The sequence below is a fragment of the Octopus sinensis genome, linkage group LG13 (assembly GCF_006345805.1).
Source record: "Octopus sinensis linkage group LG13, ASM634580v1, whole genome shotgun sequence".
Taxonomy (NCBI): domain Eukaryota; kingdom Metazoa; phylum Mollusca; class Cephalopoda; order Octopoda; family Octopodidae; genus Octopus; species Octopus sinensis.
Window position 1 is genome coordinate 4,624,690 of NC_043009.1, and position 15,000 is coordinate 4,639,689.

Sequence of the window (15,000 nt, forward strand, 5' to 3'; positions counted from 1 at the left end):
CAAGACCAATTGTGAGTCCGATATGTTCACATGCAGTGGAAAATCTGTCCATTATGTGTTGCATATCCTCCCCTGAGTGTGCCAACAAATCAGCACCATCTCAAATGAGATGGGCTGGACACGTTATTAGAATGAAAGATGAGAGATTCTCAAACCGCCCTTTTACGGTAAGCCCAATTCTCTCTGACAAATGTTTTGAAAGTCTTTGCTTTGCAGATAAACCGGCTAAGATAAAAAATGCGACCATATATCCAAAATCTTATTCCAATTTCTCTGTTGCCAGCCTTGAAAGCGTACCAAAGCAATACAGCATAATAAATAGAGAAAACGTAGAGACAGGAATATCTCCCTGTTTGACACCGTTGTACACCGAAAATTCGTGAGATAGCTCACCATTAAAGTCTACCTGAGCTAATATGTTTCTGTAATGAGAAAAGCAAGATAACTAGTACTATGTTGACTTCAGGTTTTATATTGGATTACCTTCTCCTAGGCTTTTCGTCAAAAGGAGACTACAATCAGTAGTGGTAAATCAATTTAAATTCAGGGTTTTATTCTCCTATATTGGTGTCCTAATCACGGTTTCGTTCCAAATGAGGGCCCAATCTATCCTATCACACATTCATAGCTTTCATAATGCAGCTAATTAAGGGGACTGTCAGAGTCTCCTCCTAGAAGAGTTCCCTTTACCACGCCTAACGAGCTTCATCTACCCCACACACACATACAAACAATCCATATATATATGTACACATATAAAAAAGATATGAAATTTAAAAAAAATTAAAATATAAAAAAATTAAAATATATTTAAAAATATAAATAAATAATATATATATATATATATATGTATGTGTGTGTGTGTATATATATACATATATATGTGCACATATTGTTGGGTGGACGTTACCTACTGATTAACTCTTCCACCCTTTGACAGGTCTTGGTTTCGACCTGTAGAGTGTCCAAAAATCACACTCCTCACCAAGCAAACTTGTTGGGGTTGCCGGTTTAGTCGCCGACAACAAGACCATGCAACAGGTTGTACAGAGTTACATGTTACCAGTAGCGCTCAAGAGCGACCTCACATTAATATATATATATATATATATATATATATATATATACACATTTAGGGAGAAGTCACAAGAAAACAAAAAACGAAGACAGGTGGTGTAGACAAACAGATATTTTAGTTTAACTCTCGAGAAGTGACAAAAGTTTTTAACATTTCGAGCCTACGCTCTTCCACAGAAAGGAACACAGAAAGATTGCTTATGCATGTGTGTATATGCATATATATATTTATATATGTATATATATGAATATATATATATATATATATATGCATGTATATATATGTATATATATATATATGCATGTATATATATGTATATATATATATATGTACAATTAAGGGCTCCTAAATAAGATGCCGAGTGCTGGGGACACAAAAAGGGGATGAATTTATCGAGAGTGGTGAAATCAAAAACGTTTACCGATAAACTTTAAACAACTCGTACCGTACGGTTTCTGCTTCTTTCTAGCAAAACACAGAATATGTTTGCTAGGCTGGCTTCATCAGCGAGTCGCCTGAATTAATCGAGGTCTGCAGCGATGTGGGGCTATATGTTAAACCCGACTACTAGCATAATCTTAACTTTTCAAATCTCTGCGCAGACGCAAAATTTACAGGGCATGCCGGGAAGAATTTCACGGTAGAATTCATCATGTAGTATGCGAAAAAAGCAAGAAGGGAGTAATATTTTTACTACCAGGATGCCGCAGCACAAAAGACGAATGTCTATACAAAAATATTATTCATATAAAAATATATATTCATGTGGTTATACAATTAAGGGCTCCTAAATCAAGATGCCGAGTGCTGGGGACAAAAAGGGGATGAATTTATCGAGAGTGAAATCAAAAACGTTTACCGATAACTTTAACAACTCGTACCGCGGTTTCTGCTTCTTTCTAGCAAAACACAGAATATGTTTGCTAAGGCTGGCTTCATCAGCGAGTCGCCTGAATTTAATCGAGGTCTGCAGCGATGTGGGCTATATGTTAACACCCGACTACTACAGATCTTAACTTTTCAAATCTCTGCGCAGACGCAAAAATTTACACGGGCATGCCGGAAGAATTTTACGAATAAATTCATCATGTAGTATGCGAATATAAGCAAGAAGGGTAGTAATATTATTTACTACCAGTTGCCCAGCACAAAAGACGAATTAGTCATAAGACAAAAATATTATTCATATAGAAAATATTATTCATGTGGTTATACAATAAGGGCTCCTAAATAAAGATGCCGAGTGCTGGGGACACAAACCGCGGTACGAGTTGTAAAGTTATCGGTAAACGTTTTTGATTTTCACTCTCGATGAATTCATCCCCTTTTTGTGTCCCCAGCACTCGGCATCTTTATTAGGAGCCCTTAATTGTATAACCACATGAATAATATTTTTCTATATGAATAATATTTTTGTCTTATGACTAATTCGTCTTTTGTGCTGGGCACCTGGTAGTAAATAATATTACTCCCCTTCTTGCTTATATTCGTACATATATATGTATTATATATATATGTATATAATATATATATATATATATATATATATATATATGTATATATATAGTTTATGTGTTATATATATATGCCTATGTATATACTATATCTATAATGTGTTGTATACATACATATATATATATTATATTATATATATATCAAATTTAAGCATGTATGTGTGTATATGTGTCTGTGTGTATTATGTATGTGTAATATATATATAATTCTTGTATGTATTTACACGCTTGGTAGATGTTTGTGCGTATACGTTTATAGCCACGACTTTTGTAGTCTTTACAATTGTAAAGAATGCAGTCATGTCTGAGAACGGGAAGTAAAGGTTACTGTGGGTGGCATGCCTATAACAAATTGTGTACTGCACCCTTCATCATGAAGCAAGAGAAGTCACTGTCCTGACAGGAAGCCATTAGCTGCATTGATGCGGATGTCATCACTAATGCGTGCTGTCAACACGCACAATACTTGACGTCTTAGCAGTACCTTTAGAAGGCCAGTACAAGAGTAGGACAGAATACAACATACACACGATAAAGTGAAATAAACGGAGAGAGAGAGAGAGAGAGAGAGAAGAAAAAGTATAAGAGAGAGAGAGATAGAGTGAGAGAAAAAGAAAGAAGTTAAAGAGAAGCGGACTAGCAATAGAGTGATGGAGGAAGAGAGAAACGGGAATCAGAAAGAGAAAAAGAAACTACTTTAGCGCTGAGTTAAGCATTCCTGAAGATATGAATGTATGTACGTGCATGTAACACGCATGCGTGTATCTGAGTAATATATATATATATATAATATATATATATATATATATATATATATATATATATATATAATATATATAATATATATATAATATTATATATATATATATATATACACACACTTATATACATTACATACATACGCAGACCATACACACACATATATACAAACACACACATAAAATGTAATGATTGATTAGAGGCCAATGTGTGCTCACGTTTGTGTGTACAGGTATATGTGTGTTACTATGTACGATAGAAAATTTATTAAAATAAAAGAGCTGATTTAATAAAGAGATATGTAAAGTATCTACCTTTCTATATGTCTGTCTTCAACCACCTCATTATTTTCATCTATTCTCTCACTTTCTCCTTCTGCACCTCCTTTTATACTGCACCCATACTCTACTCTCATGGCATGCTTATATAATCACTTTTTCATTTCATAATACTTAAAATTGACATAAGCATTGATATGGTCACATATACACACAAACACACAGCCTACTCTTGCACGCGGCTCTTTCCACTTCTGCAGTTGTCCACCATTTTTGCTCTACACAATTTTGAATGTAAAATAAATAATCCGTTAAGAAAACGGCTTTGTATAATAATGCTCCGAAACAGTACGATAGATAATATACCAGGTTACTGACTGATTATTCACGATTTCCTATGCCATAGTGGCTGTAGTAATAGTTTTACTAATCTTATAGTAACGCAAGGTACAAGAGATGGTGTTACTTTCCTTCATGGCCACAAAATAGATCAGAATTAGGTATTTATCTTTGTTCAGAGAGCGTTCTGTTCGTCATTTATATAACTCGTCAATTTTGGAGAATATTTAGAATATAATTTTATGCGTTAAGATTACCATGATCGATTTATCTAATCAATCAGAAAGACTGAGCAATGTCCATAAACTTCGAGCTCCTCCTCGTATTTGATCAAATCCCTACCTGAAACATCAGCTGATCGATATTTATAGGGAAAAATACGAGCTGATAAAGAACCGGTTGTGTGATCCAAACCTTTGCAATACTAAATATACAAATATCAAAAAACTTCGTTAAAATCACCCACTGACTATTTGGTGATGCTTTAGCTTTTGGTATCTCTTTAGGCCTACTAGATCTAGTATTATCTAGTATTTGCGTATGAGTGGGAGTAACTTTATGTTTATGGGGGTGTATATGTATGTACGAAAGAAAAAAACTAATCGCTTGTAGTTTATCCAGACCAGTTTGGCCTTTCATTCGTTGAATCATATTGAATCCAGAGATATCATCCTTGTAATCAGTGTTTGTGGAAAATTGCATATAAGAATCTCAAGTGATATACATATGCACGTGCGCACATGTGTGTGTATGTATGTGTTTGTGTACTGTCTTCACTACTGATTATGCAATTATACTTTTGTCTAATGAGTGACAGATTTATAATATGTCTAATGATGTATCGTGTGATTAACTTTGTCTCATTTAGCCTTACGGTTCATTGGTTAATGCATTCCCTGGGGATTTCTATAAAACATTATGAAGAACTAACGCTGAATCCAGTTAGACACGTGGGTGAGTGTGTAGGCGTGGAAGTGCTGTGTGGAAGAAGCGTGCTTCCAAACCACATGGTTCCGAGTTCAGTCTCACTGCGTGGTACGTTGGGCAAGTGTCTTCTATCATATATATATATATATATATATATATATATATATATATATATATATATATATATATATGTGTGTGTGTGTGTGTGTGGTTCCGTGTTTGTCCTCCTACCATAGCTTGACAACCGATGTTGGTGTGTTTAGCGGTTTGTAACAAGACACCGATAGAATAAGTACTAGGCTTACAAAGACTAAGGCCTAATGTCAATTCGCTCGACTATACACGGTGCTCCAGCATGGCTGCATTTGAAACCTTACCTTTTACAAAGTGGAAACACTGACAGGCAATGTGGTCGAGTATTTCCTATATATGAATAAAGTATGATATAATCACAACTTATTCGCCATTGTTTATACGCATGCTCAACAGCAACAGCAGCAAAATCGACTTATAAACATATCTGGGTCTGGAGATTTACATCAAAATAGCTTCACGAGGTTAACTCGTTTTTCTTATCTCTCATTCTTTTCCATATACATCAAAATTACTAAAATGCAGTTATTGTTATCTAACTCATATGTTTTGTTATTTTTGTTCATCAGATAACGAAGCTACAAAAGCTTACAGACAAAGACAACCATGCCGGTTCCTCGAAGAATTTGCTAGCATCCATAAGTGGAAGGATTTGACTGGACGTTATATTATTGAAGTGGAAGACAACATGAACGTCTTCCGAATTAAGGATAACATTCATGGACTTAGTGAGGTGCCGCGGGACTGTAGCCACGGTCCGAAAGCTTTCCCATATGAAGTTCGGAGGTCTGAAATTCGACTGGTTTCACGCTGTGTATCACTGAAGGAGGGGACAAAAAATACATTCCTCACTTACACTACCAACGACTCTTGGTAAGTTTATTGTCTTATTATCATATCATTCCCTTTGTATTTCATCCTTTCGGGGTCGTTGAAAATTATACTGAATCCAGGCAAAAATGTCACGGTTATAAAGTCACATGAGTTATGTCTGGGGGCGGTTCCGAGGGGGCTTTGTCCTTGGAGTTCTTGCCCGGAACCCATAAATTAATTGTGACTTCTTTTCCTGTGACATTTTTCCTAGCCAAAATTGTAACTTTATTTCTGTGAATTTTTTTCCTGTGACTGTATTACGGGTAACCATTATATCACCTGAACACTGGAGTTAATGCAATTCACTAACTCCTGTCTGCCAAAATTTCAAGACTTGTGCTTACAATAGAAAGAATTGTATTTTCCACACTGTCTGTTGCGTTTCCATTCTACTACGTTTCTTTGAAAATCATCTCATCTACGTTAATCGTCATCGTCTGGTCGTGCAAATTGCCCGGACAAGTATCGAAACTTGATCTAACAATCTAACAATCACTTTTCGACATTTTCATGTGTTTTTACTCTATGATATTACTGTTGATATACACATACCTTCATCAGAAGGTAAATAGGCCAGTCAGGGTTAGAAAACCTTAGGTAATAAACTTATTTAGCTAGCTATATCATAAAACTGAGCTACAACAGTTGAATATTTTTGGAAAGTCACGCACGGGAGGTAAATTTTGATGTAAAAGAAAAACATAAATCTGAAAGTAAAGAAAATGGATCTTTTCGGTTTGACCGGCAGTTTTTTTTAAATAATTTCCACGTAACTAAACACTTTTAAACTTCGTATACTGGTAGAATGTGTTTATAAAACATCTTTTTCTCTTGGCTTTATTGAGAAAATTCTATAGTTTGTAAGATATTTGGGTTTTCTTTTTCCAATTTCCGCATTTTCAACCAATCAATGACGTCTATTGAGGTGAAACCATTCTGTGCCGTATGAATATGTCCCTCGTTTAAGAAACAGTTGGGTTTATTTACATTTCAGAAGATACCCTTCCCCCCACCCCTAACCCTAACCCTAAAACAGATTGAAATGCAATAGATCGATACTAGGGTCATAATTATGGGTGACAATTTCATATGACGCCGCTAGAAAAAAACTGCCGTTCAAACCGAAAAGGATCCAGGAAAATCTACAGTCATCAGAGGAACTCGATGGATTATTCGTGCATTATTACAATAAATGTAAACGGCTCGAATCCGTAATTATTTATAAGCCAACAGAGATATAAACGTCAACAATAAAGTAAAATACATTTGGCAATAGAATATTGTTAATGAGTTTAATAATATAATACCTGGGTTAAATACAACAACGGTGAGGATAACATCGATATACAAGTGAGACGGTGTATTTCTAGCGTCAGCACATGGTGTTAGGAATAATTTATTAAATCGAACTTAGTACGTAAAGGACAGTGATTTTATCGACTGTAAAATGATGAAATGTAATATCGGCTATCGCAGGATAAATCAGTGAACGTACGGCAGTATGATTAAAAGGCTTGCTTCGCAATCAAATTGTTTAGGGTTGGATCCATCCGGGTAAAATGGACGGAAACGGTCACGAGGAAAATATACAGATAAAATTGTCACTGGAAAGTGCATCTTATTTTATTTAGATTTGATAAATAATGCAGAAGGGGCTGAAGTAATTAAGTATATAACGTTATTAGTCATTTATTAACTGGGAATACGTGTATTGAATATGTTAACGACGGAGTTTATACAATGGTTATGTTTATCAACGGTTCACATTTTACACAATGTCAAAATGGGAGAGCGTTTGGATCTTTTCGGTTTGAAGGACAGTTTTTTTTACATAATTTCTAGGTAACTAAAAAATTTTAAACTTCGTATACTGGTAGAATGTGTTTATAAAACATCTTTTTCTCTTGGCTTTATTGAGAAAATTCTATAGTTTGTAAGATATTTATTGTTTTTTTTCTTCAATTTCTGCAATTTCAACCAATCACTGATCTCTATTGAGTTAAAAAACATTCTGTGCCGTATGAATATGTCCCTCTTTTAAGAAGCAGATTGGGTTTATTTACATTTGTGAAGAAAAAAAAGATACCTTCCCCCACCCCTAACCCTAACCCTAAAAGAGATTGAAATGCAATAGATCGATTCTAGGGTCATAATTATGGGTGACAATTTCATATGACACCGCTAGAAAAAACTGCCGTTCAAACCGAAAAGATCCGAGCGTTTATATGTTTCTGTATGTCTGTTTATTTCAGTGTGAACTTTAAAAAAAATTATCCCGCTTTTTAAGCTCCATGTACTTTTCCTATAATCTCGCTACCGTAAAGGGTAGTCATATTGCAAAACGAATGTTTGCAAGCATTTATATATAGAAGAATATCTCTAAGTATGAAACATTTCTTCTGCCCCATAGTTGTAGGATTGAAGCCGAAGAGTGCCGTTTTTTTGGAAAAATGCTAATGTTTCTGAGAATCCTGTTACAAACGTCCCTTCATCATTACCGAAACCACTACCACCAGAACAAGAAAAAGAAATGGTTCTGATGGAGATAAAAAAAACCCCGGTAATTTTAAGAGGAGATATTGTCGACTACAGTACCTGACTGGTATTCTGTTTTATCGAACCTGAAGGGTGTAGAGATAAAAGTCAAACTTGACATCGACATGATTTGAACTCAGAGCGTGAAAAGGCAGGCAAAATATTTTTCTCATGCTCAAACGACTCCTCCGATCCACCTCCATTGTGATATTGGCAGTTTCTAATTTAGAGATAAGAGTTGGCATACATGACTGGTACTGAATTTATCGACTCCGAAGAAAGCAATCAAACAGAAGACACGGGGGATCTTTTCGGTTTGAACGGCAGTTTTTAACATAATTTCTAGGTAACTAAAATATTTTAAACTTCGTATACTGGTTGAATGTGTTTATAAAATATTTTTCTCTTGGCTTTATTGAGAAAATTCTATAGTTTCTATAATATTTGTTGTATTTTTTCAATCTGTGCAATTTCAACCAATCACTGACGTCTATTGAGGTAAAAAACATTCTGTGCCGTATGAATATGTCCCTCGTTTAAGAAAAAGATTGGGTTTATTTACATTTGTGAAGAAAAGAAAATACCATTCCCCCCACCCCTAACCCTAACCCTAAAGAGATTGAAATGCAATAGATCGATACTAGGGTCATAATCATGGGTGACAATTTCATATGACACCGCTAGAAAAAATTGCCGTTCAAATCGAAAAGTTCCGACACGGATAATGTAGTTAGAAACTCTCTTAGAATTGTGCCAGATCGCCACCGTATTTCACATTGAATTCTTGTTACACTTGAACTCTAAGCATAACACATATTTAGATACACACAATAGATTCCTAATTCTTCTCCTCTACATCAAACCAGAAATAATAAAGATAACAGTATATGTTCCGTCAGCATCGCATACATTCAAAGCAAAGAGAAAATTCTAGAACTTGCAACTCTACAGAGCGTTAATTCAAACGAATTAATTACACTGTGACCATTGTCGGCGTGGGGAGAATAAAAACGAAAGTAATTATGGCTTTGTTTCAGTTAGATATCCAGTTTTCCGGGAAATAAAGTAAATTGTCCTCAACTCACTTATCTTTGAAATTGAGTTTTCATTTTTAAAATGTAATTCGATCCCGTAACACCATCAATAGCCACCAGCATGTCAAACTCAATTAGCAGCGGCGTTTTCTCTTTCTCTAACTAAACCCGAAAATGTATGTATATATGTATTTATAATGTATATATATACAGTACATATATATATATATATATATTATATATCTATATATATATATATATATATATATATATATGTATATATATATATATATATATATATGTGTATAATATATATGTATATAATATATGTCTATATATATATATATATGTGTTTTATATATATGTATATATATATGTATATATTATATATATATGTGTATAATATATATGTATATATATGTATGTATATGTATATGTATATATATATATATGTTGTATATGTATATGTATGTATAATATATATATGTATATATGTATATATATATGTATATGTATATATGTATATATACACACATGCTTGCGTCTGTGTGATGATGCTTTTTATTTTTTAAGAATTAAAAATTAGTTGAGAGGTTAGTTGCTACAATCATTTTTAATTTACCGTCATCGAATTGATTTCGGAATACGAAGAACACACACACATACGCACACACCAAAATATACACTCTGAATGCCTTAGTAATATTTACGATAGTTCAACCTCGATCAAATTCAGCTAGTGCTGCCGATTCACGTTCTATCCTGTTTTTCTTTCACTTCTTTTTTTTTTACTTCCTTCCTCACCCCCTCCAGTAACTTTGTCTAGTGCAATGCCTTTAATGTTCTCTCATCTTCAATCACTTAGGTTAGCTTTCATTCTTTTAATCTCTTACTTTCATGTCTCTTTCTCATATACATATATATATATATATATATAATGTTTGTTTTTTATACATAAAATATATGTATATATATATATATGTATATATATGTGTGTGTGTGTGTGTGTGTATTTGTACGTACGGTGAGAGATAGAGAGTGATCACCATAAAACAACAGCATTAAAGAAAAAAAACAAAATGGTGTGTATCAATTTTAACTACTGAAAAATTGTATTTTGAAGTTGATACTGTATCGTACAAAATACTAGTTTATAAATGTGTGGTCTACCCATTTTATCTTTGAATTTTAAATACTTGTTTGTATTTATCGTCTCCGTCATTCTTTGATGTTATTTTGAAAGGAAAACATAAACACACATTTATCAATGTGTGTGAGTATCTATCTATATATATATATATATATATATATAATACATATGTATATATGCACGCAAATACACACACACTACATACATTCGTAACGGCACGAGCACATTCGGCTGACACATAAAAACATTGTCGACAATGTTTAAGTACATCTTCGCCATCTTATATCTTAGTGTTAGAAACACTATGATAGGTTGTATATGTAAGCTTTCAACGGTCTTCCAAGCCAAACTATTAATTTTTATTCTTCAACGATATCATCACAGCAGTTAGACCCATAAATATAGAATAACCGCTGTAATAAAGAAAACTGTGAATGAAATAGTGACAACAATAGATTTTTGATAAATAATCACCAGGCCTCATCTAAGTTAAATCAAGCTGGATAGACAAATGTACTCTCTTCACTTTTCTTATAACTTCGAATGATATTCAGAGAAAGAGCCATTGTATGTCATTCCATATATTTGAAGTCAAAAGTGAGCAGTTGGACGGATAAAAAGCATTAAACAAACTCTATTGGAAATGACTGATCCAGATTCTCATGTTTGCGGGAATAAATATTTAAGGTAATAAATGTAACAATAAAAACTAATCACAAACTAATTACGATTGTTTCTTGTTGAGGAACAAAGCTAATAAACATTAATGGGAGAAAGTTGTTGATGGAAATCATATTGCCAATTTTTAACTGCTACTCTATGTTTATCGAGTCCGGAATTATTAAAGGCAATGTTAACTCCGGCATTAAATGAAGTCAAAACGTGTAAAGCCGAAACAAATATCACAAGTCATTCTGCTTAGTGGTCGAATGGTTGTGCCAAATTGCCGTCCATGAAAGTAGTAATCTTTTCTACATCAACTCCAGTGTTCAATTAGTACTTATTTTATCGACCCCGAAAGAATGAAAGGTAAAGTCGGCCTCGGGGCATTTTTGAACTCAGAACGTAGCGAAGGGAGAAATACCTATTTCTTTACTACCCACAAGGGGCTAAACACAGACAGGACAAACAAGGACAGACAAACGGATTAAGTCGATTATATCGACCCCAGTGCATAACTGGTACTTATTTAACCGACCCCGAAAGGATGAAAGGCAAAGTCGATCTCGTCGAAATTTGAACTCAAAACGGAGCGACAGGTGAAATACTGCTAAGAATTTCGTTCGGCGCGCTAACAATTCTTAAAGCTCGCCGCCTCAGTAATAATAATAACAACAACAGCAACAATAATACATGCCAGTGGCTCTCATGACTTTTGATCTTAACTGATTGGATGTGTTATCATTGCACATTGTTTTGTATTGGTATAAAAGATGGGCTACAGCAAATATTCTGCTCAATATCACAGATTTGCTTGTCAGTTGTTTGAGCTTAAACAGTTGAGCATGTCCCTTAGTGGCTGACGATATGTTCATCCCTGATCGCAAGCAGGAGTAGTGGGGGAGCATCATAGCCATGTGTTGAGAGGAATTCTTTGGGTGCTAGATTCCCTTGTTCGAAAATATAAAGACACAGATCATGTCGTTATAGCCAGCTGGAGACGATGTCTCCTGGGGCTAAATGACAGCAACATTCGTCCTAAGATAGGACTGCCATGTTATGTTGGCAAACAATCCTTACTACAAAGTACTGTTGCTGAATATCCCACGTCGTGAGATTTAAAAATAGTAATTTTCGAATTCTTTGGGGTTCGGATAATTCACCTTTGAAAACATGGGTGTTTCGTTCAACAGCCTTAAACATCCCTTATTCAGGGAACTTTTAAGCAGGATGGTTTATCAACCAGAAGAAAATTCTAACTGGGCCCACCTGCAAGGTCATGTGCTGTTTATCTTGATACGAGATTACCACATCGTGTACATATGGTTGTGATGCATGTGCCTGGTGTACCCTTATCAGATGATGGGTATACTAGGCTTCGCATATTTTACCCCAGTGTCAACTTGATGGCATACACTGCTCTCTCACATAATAATAATAATAATAATAATAATAATAATAATAATACTAATAATAATAATAATAATAATAATAATAATGATAACAACACAAACAAACAATAATAATAATAATAATTTCCACTCAAATGGCTTTGGTCGGCCAGAGGTTATAGTAAAACACACTTGCCCAAGGTGCCACGTAATTTGACTGAACCCGGAACCATGCGGTTGGTAAGCAAGCTACTTACTACACTCCTGCACCATATATATATATATATATATATATATATATATATATATTATTTAAGCCTGGCTCCACAGATTTTGAATAGGGCTCGAGTGGAATTGTTAAAGCGTCAGACAAAATTCTTCGGAACATTTCCTCCAAGGACGTCTTTGCCTGTCATTCTTTTTTCTACTTCTTTTCGTTAGGGGTGGGGGAGATTAAATACGTACCAAGCACTGGAGCCGATGTAATCAATAATCTCCTTCCCTCAAAATTGTTAGCCTTGTACCAAACACTAAAAATTATTATTATTATTATTATTATTATTATTATTATTATTATTATTATTATTATTATTATTATTGTTATTATTATTATTATATTGCATAGCAATTAACAAGTGTAGATAAAACCTTATCAGATAGTGACGTTAACTATTGCTTTTAAGCACTGATTATAGGTTATCGATTTTGTTAGCATACTATGATAATGTTTTCAACTTTAAGCCTTATCAATTGATTCCTTATCAAAATTATCTGCTTTCTCTGTAATAAAGAGTATATTTGGACAACATAGGTATATATAAAACTATACACAAATATATTTGTGTGCGAATGGATAAGTCTGTAAGTATTTAGGACAGAACAGAAAAAAATCGATTTAGATAAATAATATTGGATAATAAAATTATATAGATATATATGTAGATATATAGGCGCAGGCGTGGCTGTGTGGTAAGAGACTTGCTTCCCAACCACATGGTTCCTGGTTCAGTCCAGCTGCGTGGCAACTTAAGCAAGTGCCCTCTACTATAGATTCATTCCGACGAAAACCTTCTTAGTGGATTTGGTAGACGGAAACAGAAAGAAGCCCGTTCTCTGTGTGTATGTGTTTGTCCTCCAGTCATCGCTTGGCACCCGATGTTTGTGTGTTTAGTTCCCGTAAACTTGTCTGGGGTCGATTTTTCGACTAAAGGCCGTTAAATGAGTAATCAAATAAAGACCAAAGAATGAAAGATATATTATATATATTATATATAATATAATATATATAGATATATATATAATATATATATATATATATATAATATATATTATATGGATTTATTAGATTGAAATTGAAAGAAGCACGTCGTGTGCGTGTTTATGTACCAAACCGCTTGACTACCGGTTATGGTTGGTTTTCGTACCCGCAAACTACCATTTCGGCAAGGGGCCGATGGAATAAGTACCTGGCTTAAAAAAAGTAAGCCCCAGCATGGCCACACTATAATGGCTGAAAGATAAAATATTAAAGAATATATGTAATATAATATACATAAATGGATATAAATGTATTTATATATATTTGCATGTTTGCCTCTATATGCGATTATATATATATATACATACATACATACATACACACTATATATATATATACACACACACACACACCACACATATATATATATATATATATATATATATACATGAAGCATATCAAAGACAGAAGACATAGAGAGTTGAAAGGTAAATGAACTTTCACCTTGGACTGATCATTTCAAGTCTAATGCAGAACATCAGATGAATTTGTGGCAGGATACTTAAATAGCACAGATCATCGATATATCGAGATTAGGTGGGAAATGAACTGGCAGTAATTTATTTTAAGATAATGTATTTTGAGATAGTGTATCAGTTCAAATGTTCTATGTGGTTGTTTATGTGCATATCGATACAACTATTTTGCACATCTACTATATATATATATATATGTGTGTGTGTGTGTGAGTGTGCGTGTGTGCATGTATGTGTTTGTTTTCTCGTTCTATTATATGTTTGTCTGTTTGAAAAATATGACTACAATCACAAATATCTGGCTAACAAATCTGTTTCGAAACCACATGTTTACGGGTTCAATGACACTTCACCTCACCTAGTTTGCATATATGTAAATATACATATCTAAATGTGTGCATTTGTGTGCGTGTGTGTGTGTGTATGTATGTATATATATATATATATATATATATATACATACTAAATTATTGGTATGTTGTTCTTGTGTGTAGGCACTGTTAAATAGACACATCGTAATGTATGGGTTCTTCAACTTATACAGTTTTTCATTAAAGTTGAAAGAAACTATCAGA

General features: G+C 33.9%; 1 protein-coding gene across 1 annotated transcript in view; it reads left to right on the top strand.

Annotated features, from left to right (window-relative positions):
- LOC115218431 overlaps positions 1-15,000 on the top strand; it is a 598,209-nt gene that overhangs the window by 544,677 nt on the left and 38,532 nt on the right. Inside the window, exon 8 of the mRNA XM_029788240.2 lies at positions 5,558-5,861. Coding sequence (XP_029644100.1) covers positions 5,558-5,861 — 304 coding nt within the window. The remainder of the gene's footprint in view (positions 1-5,557; positions 5,862-15,000) is intronic.